Source organism: Megalops cyprinoides, chromosome 1 (assembly GCF_013368585.1).
Source record: "Megalops cyprinoides isolate fMegCyp1 chromosome 1, fMegCyp1.pri, whole genome shotgun sequence".
In the NCBI taxonomy this organism is placed as follows: Eukaryota; Metazoa; Chordata; class Actinopteri; order Elopiformes; family Megalopidae; genus Megalops; species Megalops cyprinoides.
In genome coordinates, this window is record NC_050583.1 from 6,947,504 (window position 1) to 6,966,627 (window position 19,124).

The 19,124-nt window shown below is 39.4% G+C and overlaps 2 protein-coding genes across 2 annotated transcripts in view; both read left to right on the forward strand.

The window, feature by feature from the left end:
- The window catches only part of LOC118786645 (GTPase IMAP family member 9-like), a 36,214-nt gene extending 20,749 nt beyond the window's left edge, over nt 1-15,465 (forward strand). Inside the window, exon 3 of the mRNA XM_036541840.1 lies at nt 15,404-15,465. Within this exon, the coding sequence (XP_036397733.1) occupies nt 15,404-15,465 (62 nt within the window). The remainder of the gene's footprint in view (nt 1-15,403) is intronic.
- A 2,370-nt stretch (nt 15,466-17,835) lies between these two features.
- Nucleotides 17,836-18,537, forward strand: LOC118786649 (GTPase IMAP family member 4-like). The gene has a single exon (XM_036541855.1). The coding sequence runs from the start codon at nt 17,836-17,838 to the stop codon at nt 18,535-18,537; it is 702 nt and encodes a 233-aa protein (XP_036397748.1).
- Nucleotides 18,538-19,124: the final 587 nt, after the last annotated feature.

Genomic DNA, 19,124 nt, shown 5'->3' on the forward strand with positions numbered 1-19,124 from the left:
GCATCATTTTCTTTTTACAGCATATCAAAAATGCATAGTACAGCCGATAGGCTACCAACAGCCTATAACTTGACAGAAATGTAAGATATAAGGGGCGGCAGTATCTCAGATAGGGAATTGCATGGTTTCTGGTTCAAATCCCGCTTCATGTTGCATCCTACTGAGGGTGTTTGAACATGGCTTATCTGCCAATATTTGTTGATGATAGGTCATCTGCTACAGCCAATCATTTAGATTGGAAAATGTTGAAATGTCGATGTGTTATTACAGTTTCTCAATTACTTTGGCTTAACCTTCAAAAAGTGAGTATTGCACTTGTTCTGAAAATATTAAATATCATTAGCCAGAGCAATTGAGAAAAACTGTAAATACCAGGCTACCTGAAGTAATTATGAACTAACTATATATACATGAACTATGAACATCATGTGTCAAAGCGGAGTGGACACGGAAAATGCACTACTTGAACTCGGCACTTCATGCGAAGGCGCCGGACCCAATGCCTTTGATTCTGGAGCAGCTGCCGCTGCATTAGCAGAAAGTTGTTTAATAGGAACCAGAAATCGCTGCTTGGCTGTTCGACTGTGACTATGCAGGATATCAGAAGTCCTCCACGTAATTTAGCCAGGTAAGAAATTATTTAAATTGAAAGCAGACTAACTCAGAAAACCAACATTAGGCAATAATCTCTAGCGAACTACGTCAGCTAATGTTCTTTGACACTATTCACACCTTGGAATTATAACCAGACACTTTCTAAGTAAGGAATAAAGCACGACTGGCGGTGCAGTTCTATGGAAATAAACCACGACAGGGTGGTGTGATGCGGCCCCACAGGGCCAAGGGGCTGTTAACCACCCTGAAGTGAAATAATGGGGAAGGGAATAATGCACACCCCGCCAGCCAATCAGCAACAAGTATTTAACCAAGCTGTGGTATAAACCTGTTTAAATAAAGCCATTTGAACCTGCAACTGTGTGTCCCGTCTCTACAGACAAGTTCACAAAATATAACGTTAAAAGGGCTAAAAATGATTTCAGAAAATGCTAATAAGTTATATTATTATTATTATTATTATTGTTATTTAGGGGTGCTGTGATGAAATTTAGGTATCCTAAATTAGGTGTCGCCAATGTCCTAAACCCCACCAGAAACGCCCCTCATACTGCACAACACAAAACCAATAATAGTAAAACTGTCAAAAAAATAAATGTGCAATGTTTTTTTAGAATGTCAATTTTAAATGACATATATGAGAAAAATGTCGCTATGATCTAGTCTTCAATCAAGAGCCATGCACTGTAGAACTGTCAGTTAATTTTTCCGTCTCCAAGTTTTGTAGTGTCCATCCAACCAATCAGAAATTGGAACAGATTGAAATCACTCAGCTAGCCACTGATACTGACACTGGGGGGGGAGAAAAAAGTGATTCGTCTACAGGATTCCAAACAAGCGTAACTACTCTGACAGATATAGCCTACACACGCTTCTGGCCAGAAAATTTGTGTGGGCAATGCTAAAATTTGGGTGGGCAATGCCCACCTCTAGATCCGGCCATGGCCTGAAATCAAAGACTACTGTACTGACAGCTAGTTAACTAGGCAAAATCTTACAGTGCATACAGCAAAGGCAGCCATTAGAAAAAAGTAATCATGGATTTTTTTTTTTTTTAATGGCATAAAATGCAAAGCTCTGTAGGCTACATGAACTGTGAACAAGATAGCTAGTTGCTAGCTAGCTAACTGGAAGAACATAGGCTATATTTATATAGCTAACTCAAGGTACAATACAATCACGTCATCAAATGAGGTATAATCATGTGATGATTTTACATAAACAAATGTAAGCAGTATGCCCATTATGGAATTAAACTGGCTGGCTCCTACCATTGATAGACCAAATTCTATCAATCGGCTGATAGCCGGATAATGTCAGCAGATGGAAGACCTGTTAACTAGCTGGCTAGTTAGTCTTTAGAAGAAAAGCTCAACTAAACATTTCTAATGCGCACAATCGTGGTGATTCTTACCTCTATACTGCTCTTTCTTCTGCTCCTCTTCTTTGTGCTGCTTCCTGCCTTGTGCACCTGATAATTTTGTCTTTTTTTGATTCATTTTGCAGTTGCAACTTAAAGGCTATGAAGTTATTTTTGTGTCTGTTTAACGCAAGCATAAAAGACAGTTTTCAGAGCAAATTTCTCACACTACAATCAAAAATCAAGTTTTGATTGCGAACCAGTCCTCTTTGGTTACAAGTCAAAAAGTTTTGCTTGCAAGTTGAACTGGACATAATGGGCGGGATCTACACTGATGGATGAGAGAGGAGTTTCTATTGGTGGGTTTGACTTGGATCAACAGCATTGCTACACCTATAGATATAGAAACATAGATGCCTCATTGGCTGCTGATGTATGTCGCCGCTATGCGTCAAGATCTATTGGATATATTGGAGCGGTCAAGATCCACTGTAGTAAACAAATATGTGTATTGAACGATGCAGACTTCTCTACAAAATTGACTAACTCGCTTAATTCTGAACCGATTTTCATGAAATTTGGTTTGTTATAAACGTGAGAAATTGAGCATGATACTGGTTACTTATTGGAATTAAATTCAGTTACTGGGGGTGGATCTAATCAGCTCTATGCCAGAACATTATCCTTCTGAATACCCACAACTTCCTCTGGGACATGCAGACTCCGATCTATGAATAGGCAACATCAAGGGTAAATTATTTAGAATTTCAGCGTTTCTGAGTTTCTCCTAAAATGTAGATCTCTATATCTATTATATTGTTATAAAACCACCTGGTTGCTTGTTATGGGCGGAGCTCCTCAGCATGCCTTGCGGCGATAGACTGTTGTGTGTTGTTTTACCCACCGTGAGTGTGACCGTATTCGTTTTCCATGTAGTTCCTTCCTGTGATTTTTAATGTATATGCGTGTTTTCCTGGTTTTGCTGTTGCTTAAAAGGCTGAATTCTTTCTGTTCCCCATACTCCAGTTAAGAGAACTTCCAGTCAGTTCACCAGTACACCCTGAGACACTACAGGCTGGACAATATTTGTGACAATATTTGTCACAAATATTGTTATTCTCAAATATTTATTTTCATTATCATTAATTCACTTCAGACACTGACACATACAGTACTATAATATAATAACACAATACAATAATACAATACTACATACTAGAGATGTAGAGAGACGTCTATCTGTATCTGTATTCTGCCAATTAAAGTACGTACCAAGCTTCTTACAATACATTCATAACATTATCTAACAGTGCTGCTGGAAGTAGTATCAAACAAGCAGACTTTTGAGACTTTACTCTGTACCATTCACATGGAATACGCAGCAGAGATCAAATGCTTGCCTACTACAAGAACTCTACTTCTCTTTATTTTGGATATTATTTTGGATTAAATTTATTATTCTTAATTATTATATTATTTTGGATATTTGGATATATTGCACATTTTCATTTAAAATAAATGTTAGTGAAGTCAGAGTCCTTGAAGTCTTTTTGCAACAGAGGGTGCGCACATTTCTTTTTGAACACACACCAGTTTTCTCCACCATTTCCTGATGATTGCCAATGAATCTAGTGAGCTCTCTGCCTTGTGGCCACTTTGTTAGTGATATTATTTGCCTGTCTTACAACGTGGATTGGACTCTCTATTAAGCAACAATGTTTATGTTATGAACATCATGTACATTGGCATTTCTAGGGGGCGTTGTTACGCACAGCAGGACTGATGTTTCAAGTAAGCAATAAACTTGTTAAATTTGGTTTCTGCTTAGTTTTTGTGGCTAGTTAAGTAACTAACCTTAAATTCATCAAACAATGAATCTGTTCAATAATAGCGACAGCCACCCAATGCAGACTGATGTCAAAACCATGTACAAAAATTCCGTTTTCCTGTTGTTGTATATCAAGGAATATTGTCACCGCTAGAATGCAAACTGACCAATTGGAAAAAGGAATCAGAACAAACCACTTTCTAATAAAGTACAGGCACAGTCCATGCAGTCTGCACAGAACACCATGAGGACAAATATATGGTACATTGACATAAAAACAACAAATAATTGCAGAAAATATTAAAACTCGACAAAGTATTAATGGCAAAGGTATAGTTAACAAATTAGAATGTGTACTGACTCTCACCTCATGCTCTCAGGGCTTGTGGTTCCATTAATTTTTCCTTCTCCAAAGGAAGTCCCCTCATCCTGAAGCGCCACAGAGGGACTCATTTCAGAGGCAGCACTAGAGGGGAAAACGGGAGGGACCTTGGGAGTTTGGACAGTAGACCTGTATATGTGGGGGTAATGGACAGTACAGTGATTAAACCGTTTTTTTTTTCCAACAACACACCAGCTAATAAACGCACACAAACTAATTGTTCAAATGTCTTTTAAACAAGCTTGGCTGTGTGTGAGTATTATAGCATTCCTGTACTTTTGGAAAACTGGGAATTCCGCCAAATTCTATTTGCCTCTTCACTTCATAAGATGCGCGTAACGCAATATCCTGAAACTGTATATAGAGATACATAACCGTGAAGACTCGCATCGTGAAGAAATGGTTCATGGCTTCAGCTGGAATCTGTCTCTTCCACTTAAGACACTAGTATCTACAGAAAACATCCAAAACGAATTCCTGAATTTCAGCAGCCCAAAAATATCAAACCGGGCCCAACAAATGCTCATTGTATTCATCCCTTATGAAATATGGCCGTAGATGTGTTGTAACTTCACTCTAGCAGCTAATGCCGGCCGGGATTTTCATGCAACTTTCCTTCAGGATGCAACAAGTTCAGATGCGCGCGCACACGCACTAATATATAGACACAGACACAATCTCTCTCTCTCTGTACGTCTCTATATTTATTTATTTTATATATATATATATATATATATATATATATATATATATATATATATATATATATAATATGTGTATGTTTGTATGTGTGTAGCCTATATATTAGTGTCACAATAACATTAAATATATTCCTGTGTTTCAACAGCTCCAATAATCTCATGACCAGTTTAACATAATTCCTCCTATTAAAATTTCTTGTGCCTGTTGCTACATATTAAGGCAGTCGTGATTTCAGCCTTCTGCTCCGTAGGTTATGTAGTCATACAGCATGTGCATCTACAAACTTTGTTTATCATTGTTGGTAAACATTTTATCATTATCGTTGCTTCGTTTCCAGAACTAGACTACAAATATTTTCGCACATCGACACAAGTCAATGTTGTACAGGAAGAGTTTTGTACAATAGCGCAATGGTGGTCATTTCCTAAAACACCCCTACATTTTACTGTCTTGTATTTGCCCATTTGTTCACTTCTGCGTCATATTGTTTCCCACTTATGCACACTATAACAGAAACACTTAATGGATAAAGTCATTACTGATTCTTTAAACGAAACATGTGGACTATCACTTGACCGGATTGCTATGATTCGGGACAACAAAAAGGTACTAAAATCAAAAGTACAGTAAACATGCGGTAGTTGGGCCAACGTTGGCTCATGGTCTCTATGGTTGGCGACAGTCACCGTCTGCTGACAATGTTGGCACACTGATGGGATGACACTTTAGCTCAACGGTCACGTAATCGTCAGGAGCCAACATCGGTAGCTTACAACATTGGACTACTACTCTACCCCAACCATCGCATAACCGTCACGAACCAACGTTGGCACTCCGTTGGCATTGTGCCTTTTACCCAACCATCGAATTTTCGCAATTAATGTTCAGCGTTAGCTCGGGACGATCGCGAAGACATTTTTGAAGTTCAGCTGTCCTCAGTCTCACTCTGAAGAGAAAAGGAAAGCCACATCTGGGTAAGTAGCCTAGCCTACAAATTGTCTTATTTCGTAAAATAAAGAAACGTATCGTGTCTAATTATGTAGTTTCAATTGGAATGGTTACTTTAATATATGGTATGCATATTTGTTGTATGTTAGTAGGTTAGTTTTAGCCAATTTTAGTGAGCTTGATTTACATAACGTTACCTGGTTCTAAGGTAAATTAGCTATCGTAAGTAGCTACGTATTTAGCTCTTTCAGCTAATCCCACACTGCTTGGTTAGCTAAGCTACGCTTTTATTTCATACAAATGCTATAACTAATTTCGATTTTTGTTACCACCCATAACTGACTCAATCCGGACATCAACCGTAGTCACTCTTCTCACTCGTGGTTACCTTAAGGTAGCCTCCCACAGTAGTACGAGTGAAAGACTGGCACATTTATTTATTCATTTTAACATAACAGAAAACAGCACAGAAAACACACGCTGGAAAAGGAAAAAAAAAAAAAAACGAGACCGCATGTAGGGGACAGTTGTAATGATTTTTTTTTTAGGCCAGACGAACTTTAAAATACGATAATACTATTGTACTTTAGATTTATTTATTTAACATTGTGCCTGCTTTAGGGTTAACGGCGGATAGCCTGATCCGCCTTCCCTCCTACAATAGCGTTTAGAAACGCTAAGCGGGTTTGCGGGGTTAACTGACAAAATATTGAGTCATTATTTTGTTTTTGTCTTTAAGGAGCTGATGCCACAGATGCCGACATCTGTAGGCTACATCAGCGAAAAAATGGCTGCGATATGCTAAAGACCGTGACGGAGGGAGGATAGCCTACTCTATTTTAAATGCAATTGTAGGCTATTCTAAATATTTTTTTAATGTAACATATGTTCTGTCATTTGTGTTTTTTGTGTAGGCTATGTATTTTGTCATGGTTTAGCCTGTTAAATTGTTCCAAATACATTTCTTTTTAAGTTTGATTTTAGCTAGGCCTATTTATTTAATTTTAAAATGTTATAATAAAACTGATTTAACATTTTATTTTTGTAATTTCTTCATGTTAACTTAGACTAATATAGGCTATACTCGTTTCCTCTGATATCTACAACAACTACGTTAAAAGTGATACAGAAACACTTCTCCAACCTTAAATTCTGAAAGGAAATTTCTTCTGTGTAGCGCAGCATATTTCTGCAAATGTGATATGTTGGATATAAAGGGCACATAGGCTAATTGTTTCTGCGGACTTCAGACCAAAACGTTGTATTTATCCCAGTACCGTGTCTAACAAATGCCTCTTTTCTGTAGAAAAAAATGACATTGAAACCAAATGGTAGCTATGATAGGTGCTGCAGAAAACAATTTTTACTCGGTAGGCTACCTTGACATTTAATTCAGACTTTTAACTACCTGCAAAACTCATGTAGAAATGCATTTAAGCTCCTGCATGGTTAATTAGTTACCTACTAGAGTGACTGTAAGCAACGTAGAAAAGAATGCTTTTAGCAGTATATCAGCGTCTTACTCTATACGTTGTGAACGTCTGTGTTGCTCGAAATCACGGCATTAGCTTGATCAAAGGTGTCCATTGCATGATGGCAGTCGAACTTTTCGACGATTTACAATTTATATTTCACCATCTTACCTTTAATATGGCGTTGTAGGAGCAAAATATTGTTAGGTCAGTAAAGAAATTATCTTCCTTCTAAAAATATACAATGACATCTGAGTATTTCAGCAAACGTTCATTGTCTTTTACACGTCAAAACGAGCAAAATGTAATATGCGGGCTCACCTGCGCACAATCACGAACGCACACAGACCTTATAGATTTCCATGTGACAGTAATATTAAATGTGTTCCTGAATTTCAGCAAAATAAAAATGTCAAACAGACCAACAAATTGCTTACTGTATCCGTCCCTTCTGACGTATAGACGTAGCTGTGTTGTGACTTTCATCTTCCCCATTGCATTCAATAATAGGTATGTCTACAATCTCCGTTTAATATTTTCTTCCTCATTTTTACCATTGTTTCGTTTTGGGAATTGGTCTACTTCACATAGCCTACAAAAATCTTCGCGCATGGGCACAGTCCAGTTTAGTCTACCAGGAGTGATGTGATCCTTCATTCACCCGACATTAACTTCATTCTAGCAGGCAATGCCGTCCAGAATTTTCATATAACTTTCCTTCGTTCACGTCCCTGCGTGTGATCGGGGAGGAGGGTCAAGAAAGTGTCAATCATGGCTACAGAAGCGCTGTGTGATGTTGGCTGTTCAGAAAAAAAAAAGAAAAAACGATTGTGGACCCGTTCCTGGGTGTCACGAAGAGGACAGTATGGGCTGTCTGTCCTTCAAAGAGAACTTGAGGTAACGAATGTGTTACGTGAAGAACATTAGGCTACATAAATGTAGCCTAGCTAGTTACCACGTTGGCTGTATGTAGGCTACAAAGGTCTCGCCGAGGCAAAATGATTGGGTTTTGGCAATTGTATGCTCTCTCTGGTAAATGAAGATAAAAATATATGTTTTAATATCAGGTGGTTTCACAATGACTATAACTGAAATCAAGGAAACGGTAAATACAGCTCGTTTTCATTCAACACCGCCTGAAGTGACGCATATGCGTTCAGTTTATATACAAAAGTCACATAGCCCCTAGGGCGGGGCTAATCAAAGTCCGGACCTTGATCCGAATTCGGACCGACCCAGCCCATACCTTGTGTTATGAATACAATAATACGTTATTAAGTGTAACGTTTTTTATTTTGAAATAAATTTTGTATTGATCAATAAATTGTTAGTGATGTTGAATGTACAGTGTAGCTGGAGATCATTCACGGCGATCCTGTCCCCGGCTGAATGTGGTTTTAATGTGCCTCATTTCCCTATCGTTGACATCGTTGTCCTGGCGACGTTAACTGCTGGAGAGTGTTGTGTGTTGTTGCTGCCGAGTTCACGCATTAACGTTACACCGAAGAATTTGGTATCCGCTCCTATCGCAGATACAGAATGTGCCTCGTTGTCTGTAGTACCCGATTTCTACAACTAGTGTAAATGTAGTTGTAAGTTAATATAAAAATACTGATTACTGTTATTACTGTAACTCCATGCAACTGACAGTTAGGCTACTGTAACACTATGTGTAACCACATTTAAAATATTACCGACGTTCAACAATACTGTTACTATTCCCAATTCCCATGTTTGCAGAGAACACTGTCATCCTATTGGTCAACTTCGGAACACGTCGTAGGGGATTCTCAAAAAATTCTGACATATTAGACTTTTCGTCGGGGTGTCGTGGGGCGTCCCAGACGCCATATCGCTGTTCGTCGATTATGTCACGTCACAAACCTCCGTGAAGCTGGTCACCCACTGGTGGGTCTTTTAAACTTTTAATTACAATTATCACATTTCGTCTTAAAGTGAAAATCTTAGTCATTTGGTTGTTATACTGGCGAACACAATTCCTTGTTTTAAAGCGTTCGTGTTCGCTTCGTTATATAGTTTTAGCCTACACAATCCGAACAAAAAATTACTATAGGCCTACATTGTCATATCTTCTGTCCTTCTACAGGACTGAATACAACACAGCTAGCCAGGCTGATTTGCGCCAACGAAATAAACATAGGCAATTTAAAACTGAGTCTGTATATCATTTTACAACTTGCGCAAATAAATCTATTGCCGCACTCCCCCCGCTTCCTCCTAAAAGTTTAAGACTCACCTGTGGGTTAGAGCCGCTGCCGGGAACAAACAGGCAAAAGGGGTGCAAACCCTAGTCATGGGAATTATATAGGCTAGAACTAGTTTATTTGTTGGAACGCGAAAGGGGGAGTTACCAATGCTGGCTGCCAATGTCAATTTTATCCTGCAGTGTGTTCATTTTAAAGGAAGTATGTGAGGTTGTGGATGAAATGCATTTATTGCATCAGAAGCGTAGTAGCACAAATGTTTCTTTTAACGGCACAAACGAACAGCAGTAGTTTAATTTTCTGATGACATGGGGGGCAAGTTTCACGGAGGTACATTACAAGACCCATTCGTCGCTCGGCGTCGTTCTCGATGTTCACATTCGGGCCCGACGCGGGAAATTTGTCAGCTACGACAAAATCGTATCAAAATCGGGCTGAATCATGTAGTATGAAGCCCTCATAACATGCAAGGACAGGTTCAGATGTGCGCGCACGCACTTATACGGACAAAGACACCTGCGCACAGTCACATACGCACACAGACATACGTTTCCGTGTGACATTAAATTTGTTCTTGAATTACATTGTTGCTCACAAGAACAGACTAGAAACGCATGAAGTCATAACTCTTTCTGTAAACTAATCCTGTGGATTCTCCTTTATAAAATCGTATTTCAGTGACTTCAGTCAACAAACCTGGACCAAAACACGACAGGAAGTCGTTAGGTGTTAAGGACCTTTACGCATCTCCTAAAACCGTGATGTAGAAATACTTTTAAGATTCCGCTCCGTTAGCTACTTTTTGAAATGGCTGTAATTCACACGAAAAAGGATATTTCAACTTTAGCAGGATATCGTTCTCTTGTTTCAAATGTACAATACGGCTATTCTGTTCGAAAACATGTCATTATGTAACAGAAGGGAATAGATAACAGCCAAACTACGCCACCCTGGGAATCTCACCCAAGGAAATACATGCCCAATGCCCCCATGACCAAGAAACTTTCAACCACCTTGGTTACAAGCAAGGGACACCTTGTCTCTGTCCTTTTCAATATAAAGAACAGTGTTTCCATGTGTCAAAATGCAATTTTATTAAAAATATTGAGTCCTGGAAGTGACGGGGGGGGGGGGGGTGAAATGCAGGAAGACGACAATTGCCTAATTAAGCTGTCAACACGATATGAGGGATGAGACCACTATTACAGAGAATAAATCTATTCAATACCAAAAAGCAATCTTTAAAATACGGTTCTTACAATACCCACCCACTTCCCGAATGTTTAGCTAAAAATGTCCAGAATCCTAATTTACTAAATCACTATACTTACTACGGGATTGACCCAAGTGCTGAATTACTTACCACCTCAAGTGCAGTGCCTCTCTGAAACACAAACCAGTGGCAAACATGTTATCCAGTGCAATTAACGTTATCACGCATACAGAGTGACGGGACAAACCACTGTAAACTAACCCCCCACCAGAACGACAGTCTAACCCACTAGCGCAAAGAACCCGAAATACAAAATTAAGCTAAAATACAGTCTACAAACAAACTTTGAAGAAAAACCAGTTTATCCACATAGAGCCAACTCCAATGTCAAAACCAGATTCTCAGTTCGAGTAATCAGATTCGCTACCAGAGAAAAAGCACGAAGTATAACAAGCCATTTTTAGCTGGGCAAAACAGCAGCTAGCGTCAGGCAACCCTGACAAACACTCCTGGTGCCAACAATGTGTGTGTGTTAGTGCGTGCATGCGCGCATCTAAAAAGTCATGACAATCTAAAAGGAAATGAAAGTTACCTGAAAACGTCAGCCGTCATTGACTTACAATGAAGATAATGTCGGGTGACTGAAGGAATTTTGATGAAAGAGATTCTAGGTATACCAATAAAGGCCTTTTATTGTAAATAGTCGACAGGTTTAATGGACTCTAAAATTGACAAGGATGATAAAGCTAATTGTGACCGGTAGCATAGTTTACCGTTATGTAAGGACTCAGGCACGGACTCAGTCGCAGACGAAGAGAGCTTCAGGTTGCAGGCGGGATTATTAATGACGGCAGGAAAGTAGCGAAACCAAAAGCAGGCAGGGTCGAAAACCGGAAGGCAGTCCGTGGACAAAAACAGGGTCAATAACAGAAGCAGGCAGGATCAGGAACCGGGCAGGCAAATGATCAGGCAACGGGAGAAAACGGCAGGCAGAGAACTAAGACGAAGGGCAGGCAGAGTCAAGCACGGAGAATACAGAAATCCAAAAAACTGCGGGAACGAAACAGGTATGAAAACGCTGAGACGAACTGGCAAACTAGACAGGAACAAGCAGGGTAGAAATAGGGCTGGGCTGATGAGGAGATGGGATGCAGGTGGGCAGGCAGGCAGGTGAAGGTAATGGGGCAATCAGGAGGGCGGGGACCAGGCGGGGAGCGGGGCGGGGCTGGAACACAAGGAAAAACAAAAAGCACATGGACAGGGAAAAAACAAAAACACCACAGCTAGGGGGGCGGAGCCCTGACACGTTATGCATCTGTAGGATGAACGATGGAAGGTCAAAATTCAGAGGACAGTCTTCCATCTGTACTGTACTTTGAAGAAAACATTCTCTTTTAAACAATGACTGTGTGTCCGATGCACGCTGCCTGAGCTCTCGCTCCGCTCTCTCCTCTCTCTCTGTCCCTGTCTCTGTGTGTCTATGTATATCTCGGTCTATGACTATATATATATCATTGGCGGCTGGTGAGCTGGAAACAGGGGAGGCTGAAACATTACCTTTAAATCTATCATTACTTTCAACCTGTTCCCCTTCATCTCCCTTGATTAACAATAAAACAAATAATTCACAGAATAATTGACACCAATCGCGTAAACGGAGTAAATGATTATGCTCGCGAAACAGCGCAGATTGTCTGTAGTTTATGTGCTTGCGAAAGCTACAGCGTGAGATTGTTTATTTAACAAGGCATTCCATGAGTGCTGATATTCAGTATAACAGCATTGGCACTTTTAACCATACGTTTATCACTCCGCTTTACAGATGTTCCGATGCAATCGTTGACTGCACCAATGCGAACTTAACTGGCATTTACCGACAGCGCAAATGTGGATACTTTTCCGTGTATGATATAAAAGAACCTAGCTAGCCTGCAGTTGGGTATGATAAATGCTTAAATGCACAGTGACGTATGGGGTCAAGGGGCATCATAGATTGCGATTAATCTGCGTTAATTATTTGACATTTACATTTATTCATTTGGCAGACGCTTTTATCTAAAGCTACTTACAAGTGGGGTACAATACAACACAAGCGAAAAACCATACAGAGTCAACAATATTAGAAGTAGTCTACTGCATGACAAAGTTCCAAAGGTTGGGCAGACAAGGTACCAACTAGCAGGTAAAACTAGCGAGTGCGTTAAGTCATTACAGCCAAACTATTAAACCAAATCAATACATTAGACTGTTACAGCCAAACCATCACAGGCGTTATTTATAGGTGTGATGGGTGGAACATGTCCCAACCAACATTAAAAATGTGGTGATCGTCCTTTCTCCCCCCCCCCAGTATTTTCCTATAAAAGATTAATAAATGCCAGCGAATATAGATAGAAATCAATGACTTATACGGCTCTGGTTCTAACCAAAGATTCTTATGTTCATCAACTAAGTTGTCTCTGTTCTAAACCAATGATACTACTACTGACTACTGACCAATGATAGCCTACTAGGGCGTGCTCTCAAGATTAAAAAAACGTGTCTGTTGCTATGGCAATGTTTATCATATCAGAACAAGCACAGTGATGTTTCTGTTAGTCAGAGCGTGAGTACGAACGATGTGTGCAGCAATGAAAACTCTTTGTGTGCAAAAAAAGAAAACTCACGGATTATTTCACCAGGCAGACATTTTTATAGTTAGGCTATCAGCTAGTTCAAATCAAAGCCGTAGATAGAGGCTCTCTACGGCTCTGGTTCAAATGTTTGACTACTTACTTGCAAGAATTTATTTTCATGGAAACAAGGTCACGAAGACATCATGTATTCATACCTGTGTTTTCATGCTAACATTACATTAGGTAGCGTAACCGACGCTACCTAATTTTCAGACGTTACATTTCTGCCAGGCTGTGTCACTGCGGTCAGCTAGGTTTACAATGAAATGTAACGTCTGAAAATGCTAACGGCGGGAAAGCTTAGCTGAAAAACTGGAGAGTTAAACTAACATCCACAGTGGTCTGTTTGCCCTGACTAAGTCTGTGAACTTCGTGTTACATATGTGTTGGTGCAAACACCAGTGTTCGTCCAGAAACCTTTTAATCAGATATGCTTAAACGTTTTCATCGACTTTTTTAATAACTCCCGCCTCTCTTGAGAACGTCATGTATATGGCTCTGAGCATAAATTAGCGAGGAATTAAAACAAGGATCATACTAACATTATTCTGTAGAGAGCAGCAGCCAGTGAAATGTTTTAAAAGCAGCATCGGTGCAGCCCAGTCAGAGACATGTAGCCCCGCGCCTACCAACAGCACAAGGAAGCTTAGCCCAGGAGGCAGCAACGTTTCTGGCACAAGTAGGAGGCAGAGGCGCCCAGGACAATGCAGCGCTAGCAGCATGATAATGGTGAGCACATTGTGCTAAGTTAAAGTGGCAAAGGCTGAGTAAGCGGCATAAGCTGAATAAATAATGTAAGTAGGAGGAGGCGATATGCGAAAGTATTTTACGTTTTTCTAATTTACGGTAGTCCTACTGCGAACCCTAAGTAAAATTTTGAATGTAGCTTAAGCCTCAGAATTTTCTTGGGAACCGTTTGCTATCTGCCGAGCTGTTGTAGAAAGCTACTGGTTCAGGCGAGTCTACCCCGGGTCCCGTAACTATTGGAGGTTACTCGCAGGTTTACCTTGTTTGTGTTCTTAATGGATTAGTTAGGATAACATAACATGAATGGTTTATTTTCTGAGTCTCAGTGAGTGATATTTTTTAACAAAGATGTTTGTGTGTGTATGGAGATACATTTTGATGATGAGTAGCACAATTTCTCTTATGGCTGCTATACTAGGTGAGAACAACAGACCAGTTACTATTGCCTATTGTGAATAGCTTTGACCTTCGTGTGCGGTCTTATTCGATTTAGGACATTACAAACTTTCAAACGGTGCATCAATGACTGTCATTTCAATATCTGATGTTTAAAAGATATAATGAAGTCGTAGATGAGGCACTGGGCCGGTACTGAACAGTCTCTGTCCCTGTCCCCCCCAATATTGAAGACACAGTAACGCCCTTGCAAACCATTACATTATTTATATATATATATATATATATATATATATATATATATATATATAGTTTAATAGGAGAGAGGTGTTTCAGGTGCTCAGGTGACAGCGGAAGAGTTGTATCTTCAGATGTCTCTTGAAGACAGAGAGGGACTCAGCGGAACAGATGAGGTGTGGAAAGTGTGTGTGTATGTGTATATATATATATATATATATATATATATATATATATATTCTTTCATTAAGAAATGGTGAGTTTAGTTGGGCCGGATGCCCTGTTCTCATCATCATATATTCTTATGTTCTTATATATATAGCAAATTTCATTGTACAACAATGTGCAATGACAATAAAGACATTCTATTCTATTCTATATATTAGAGGTGTACAGACACGTCATTATCTGTATCTGTATTCGGATTAGACAAACTCAATGCCTCTCCATCTCACACTTGTCAGCAACATGTGAACACTTCTTGTTGTAATGATTAATATCCTTGAAACAGTATAGTTTTATGGATATATAGAAATCTACATTTTTGGAGAAGCTCAGAAAATCTGAAATTCTAAATTTACCCTTGATGTTGTCTATTCATAGATCAGAGCCTGCATGTCCCAGAGGAAGTTGTGGGTATTCAGAAGGATAATGTTCTGGCATAGAGCTGATTAGATCCGCCCCCAGTAACTGAATTTAATTCCAATAAGTAACCAGTATCATGTTCAATTTCTCACGTTTATAACAAACCAAACTTCATGAAAATCGGTTCAGCATTAAGCGAGTTACAGTCGATTTTGTAGAGAAGTCTGCATTTTTCAATACGCATTGTATCTGTTTACTATAGCGGATCTTGACCGCTCCAATATGGCGACCACGCAGATGCATAGTGGCGACATACATCAGCAGCCAATGAGGCATCTATGTTTCTATATCTATAGGTGTAGCAATGCTGTTGATCCAAGTCAAGCCCACCAATAGAAACTCTTCTCTCATCCATCAGCCAAGATCCCGCCCTTTACTTGCAAGCAAAACTTCTTGATTCATAAAAGTTTTTGACTCACAAAACTTTTTGACCCGCAAGCAAAACTTTTTGACTTGCAACCAAAGAAGACTGATTTGCAATCAAAACTTTTTGTGACACAAAAAGACAAACTTGATTTTTGATTGCAGTGTGAGAAATTTGCTCTCTTTTATGCTTTTATGCTTCCGTTAAAAAGACACAAAAATAACTTCAAGAAAGGCAGGCCTATGCCACCTGGCCGCCCCTGACTGTAAGCATGCATGTGGTGGTGTGGTGCTGGAATCATAGTCACATGGAATGATATGGCAATCAGTTGCTGCGCAGGACAGGTTGCACACTGAAACTGTGAAAAAGCCTTAATTTATCTGTAGTGAAATTGGTGAAGTTGTTGGCTTTCGCACTCAAAATGAAGAAATACTTGGGGAAAAGACAGAGGGCCTCTAAGGGTCTCTTTACTTCAAAGTTAGGTAGGGCCTAACAAGTGTTGTTATTCTCCATGGACTAAATTGAAAGCATATTTCCAGCAAAATTATATTCTGCTTGCCAGACTCTGAAGACTTGTTTAACCAGCCTGTTCATATTTGAAGGATTATCACTTTTTTGATTAATTTATACAGATACTGGACTTAAAATGTATGTTTGTTTGAAAGCAGTTAGAAAGTCTAAATTAATGTTATGATATGTTGGACCACATGAGCGTGACAGTTAGTTTCTCAAAAGGTTTCTGCATTGATTTTCACAACCTTTTGCTTTTGTGCATTCCATTCATTAATATTCAAATTTAAACAAGAGTGTAATAGAAAAAGTAAAAATGTACTGTATATGAAAATCTACTATTATATGCCAAGATCATTTACTTAGGACTAAGGGTCTATCTGAAAAGTGACTTAATAATAGTTGAAAGTATTTTGTTTGTACAATATTGTTCTATATCACTGCACTGTAGTATACTGCTGAAGTATTAATTATTCCTGCTTCTGATTGGTTTTTGTTCACTTTTGCAATGCCCAAGGGTGGCTATGAATGATGTTTTGTCATTTTCAAGTATAATCAAATACCATGGAGTGATACCAGTGCCAGAGGGAATTAAAAATGTCACATCTTGACTAAAACTGAATGACTTAACTGAATTTGAAACTGATCATATTCAGTTTCCAAATGTTCATGAATTTCAATACCTGTAATTTAAGTTTACAAGGCTTAAACTGAAGGTAAAGGGTAAGTTAGTATGTCTGACTTTTCAGACTGTATTCTAGCTGAGTTGTTGAAATTCAGTGTTTCAAACAGTAAAATAGCACCTCCCCTGCAGGGGATTCCTTTAGTGGCCAAGAGCCCTGCCAGTGAGTAACCAGCCAGTGCAGAGGGGACACCTGCCATCCCTGTGCAAAGTTTTACTGTTAATTTGTGTACAAATACAAATGATTCAAGGAGAATAGTTTACTGCCTTCAATAACGTTAGAGGCTGTTTTAATAAATTGGATATTGTGTCACTGAGTTTTTAAATGTAGTTTGTTCATTCTGTAAGTGGCTGGAGGTGGAGAGGAGAACACAGAGAAGAGGCCGTTCAGGAGGAGGAACAGCAAAGAAGGTTTACCACCTACAAGTAAGTGATTATGTCACCTTTCACCTGTGTCCCTTTATTTATTTATTTTGTCTGCACTTTTGTCAAGCCATCGTTTCGTTTGAACAAACATGGTCTGCTTCTTGCATATGAATGTTAACCTGTACTTGGCTAACTACCAGTGACCTCTCCACTGTTTCCTTCTTTATATCAACCAGGACTGTAGAAAAGTGTCAGATAACAGGAATTATGCATCTGATTTTCTTTTCATGTGTTCATTTTCATTATCCATCCCCCATGCGGGGGAAGTAGGTAAAGTGTGAGATCAATTTATCAGCACTCAGAAAGCAGCCAGCATTTAACATTGTACAGTATTACATGAAAATTTCAGGTACTCTGCAGAGGCAGTTAATTTAAATTGCTGTGAATTTGAAATGTCTTTTTGAAGGAATGGTGTGTTTTTTTGCAGTGAGTGGAGTGACTTCTGCTCCCAGACTCCCTGAGCTGAGAATTGTGCTGCTGGGGAGGTCTGGAGCAGGGATAAGTGCAACAGGAAACACCATCCTGGGGAGAAGGGAGTTTAAGTCTGCCGTTTGCATGTCATCAGTAACCCAGCAGTGTCAGAGGGCAAGAGGAGAGGTGGATGGGAGAAGGGTTTCAGTGATTGACATTCCAGGGTTGTTTGACATGTGCATCCACGATCAGGACATTATCAGGGAGACTAAAGAAAGTATCTCCCTGTCTGTCCCTGGACCCCATGTGTTCCTGCTTGTCCTTCAACTGGGTAAAGTCCCTGAGGATGAGAGGGATATGATGGAGGTGATTTTGAATATTTTTGGTCAGAATATTCAAAAATACACAATGGTGCTGTTCACACATGGAGATTGCCTTGAAGGTATTCCTGTAGAGGAGTATCTGCAGGGCAGCCCTGAGCGTCTGGAGCTCATCAGACACTGCCATGGTGGATATCATGTGTTCAACAATAGAAAGAGGCATGACCGAACCCAGGTCACAGAGCTGCTGGAGAAGATTGACAGGATGGTGGAGAGGAATGGAGGAGGCCACTATACCAGTGAGATGCTCCAGGCAGCTGAGAGAGCAGAACAGGAGAGAGAGCTCAGAGCAGAGCAGGCCACGGGAAAAAGAATGTAGCTTAATGTGAAAGGAAGATGTCCTGTTTGAAGAGTGGTAAAAAGTAAAATCAGAGTTAAGTTCAAGGACAATAACAGGTCATTCAGCCCATTTTGTGTCATCCATTTTGTGTGTTTAGGGCTGTGTGAAGCCTGATCTTGACCATTCTTCATGTCTCTGCTTCCACCGAAAATCCTGGCAAACTATTCCATGCATTTGTAACTATATGAGTGAAAAAAAATACTTCCTAGTATCAGTATGAAATTTACTTTAACTAATTTCCACTTCTGTCCTCTTGTACTGATGACACAGCTAATAGTTACCATAGTTGCCATAGTATAGTTCACTTTATCTCTTTTAAGAATGTAAAACGTTCACACGAATGTCCTCTGACTGTCCATTTGTCTAAACTGAAACACAAACTAAAATTTGTTATGGAGATGTCAGCTAATACTAACCATGAAATTAATACTCTCAGCTAAGGAGATGTTAAAACCGTGTAATTTCAGCAAACTGGCAATTCCTAAGTTCAGGAAATACTTTGGGAGTGTTATTCTTCTCAAATTATGTTTGAGTAAAAATGTCGTTATAACAGTCAACAATTAAGT

Excerpts from the sequence above, each read along its gene's own strand:
- LOC118786649 (XM_036541855.1), top strand. The coding sequence starts at position 17,836 with ATGGTGTGTTTTTTTGCAGTGAGTGGAGTGACTTCTGCTCCCAGACTC.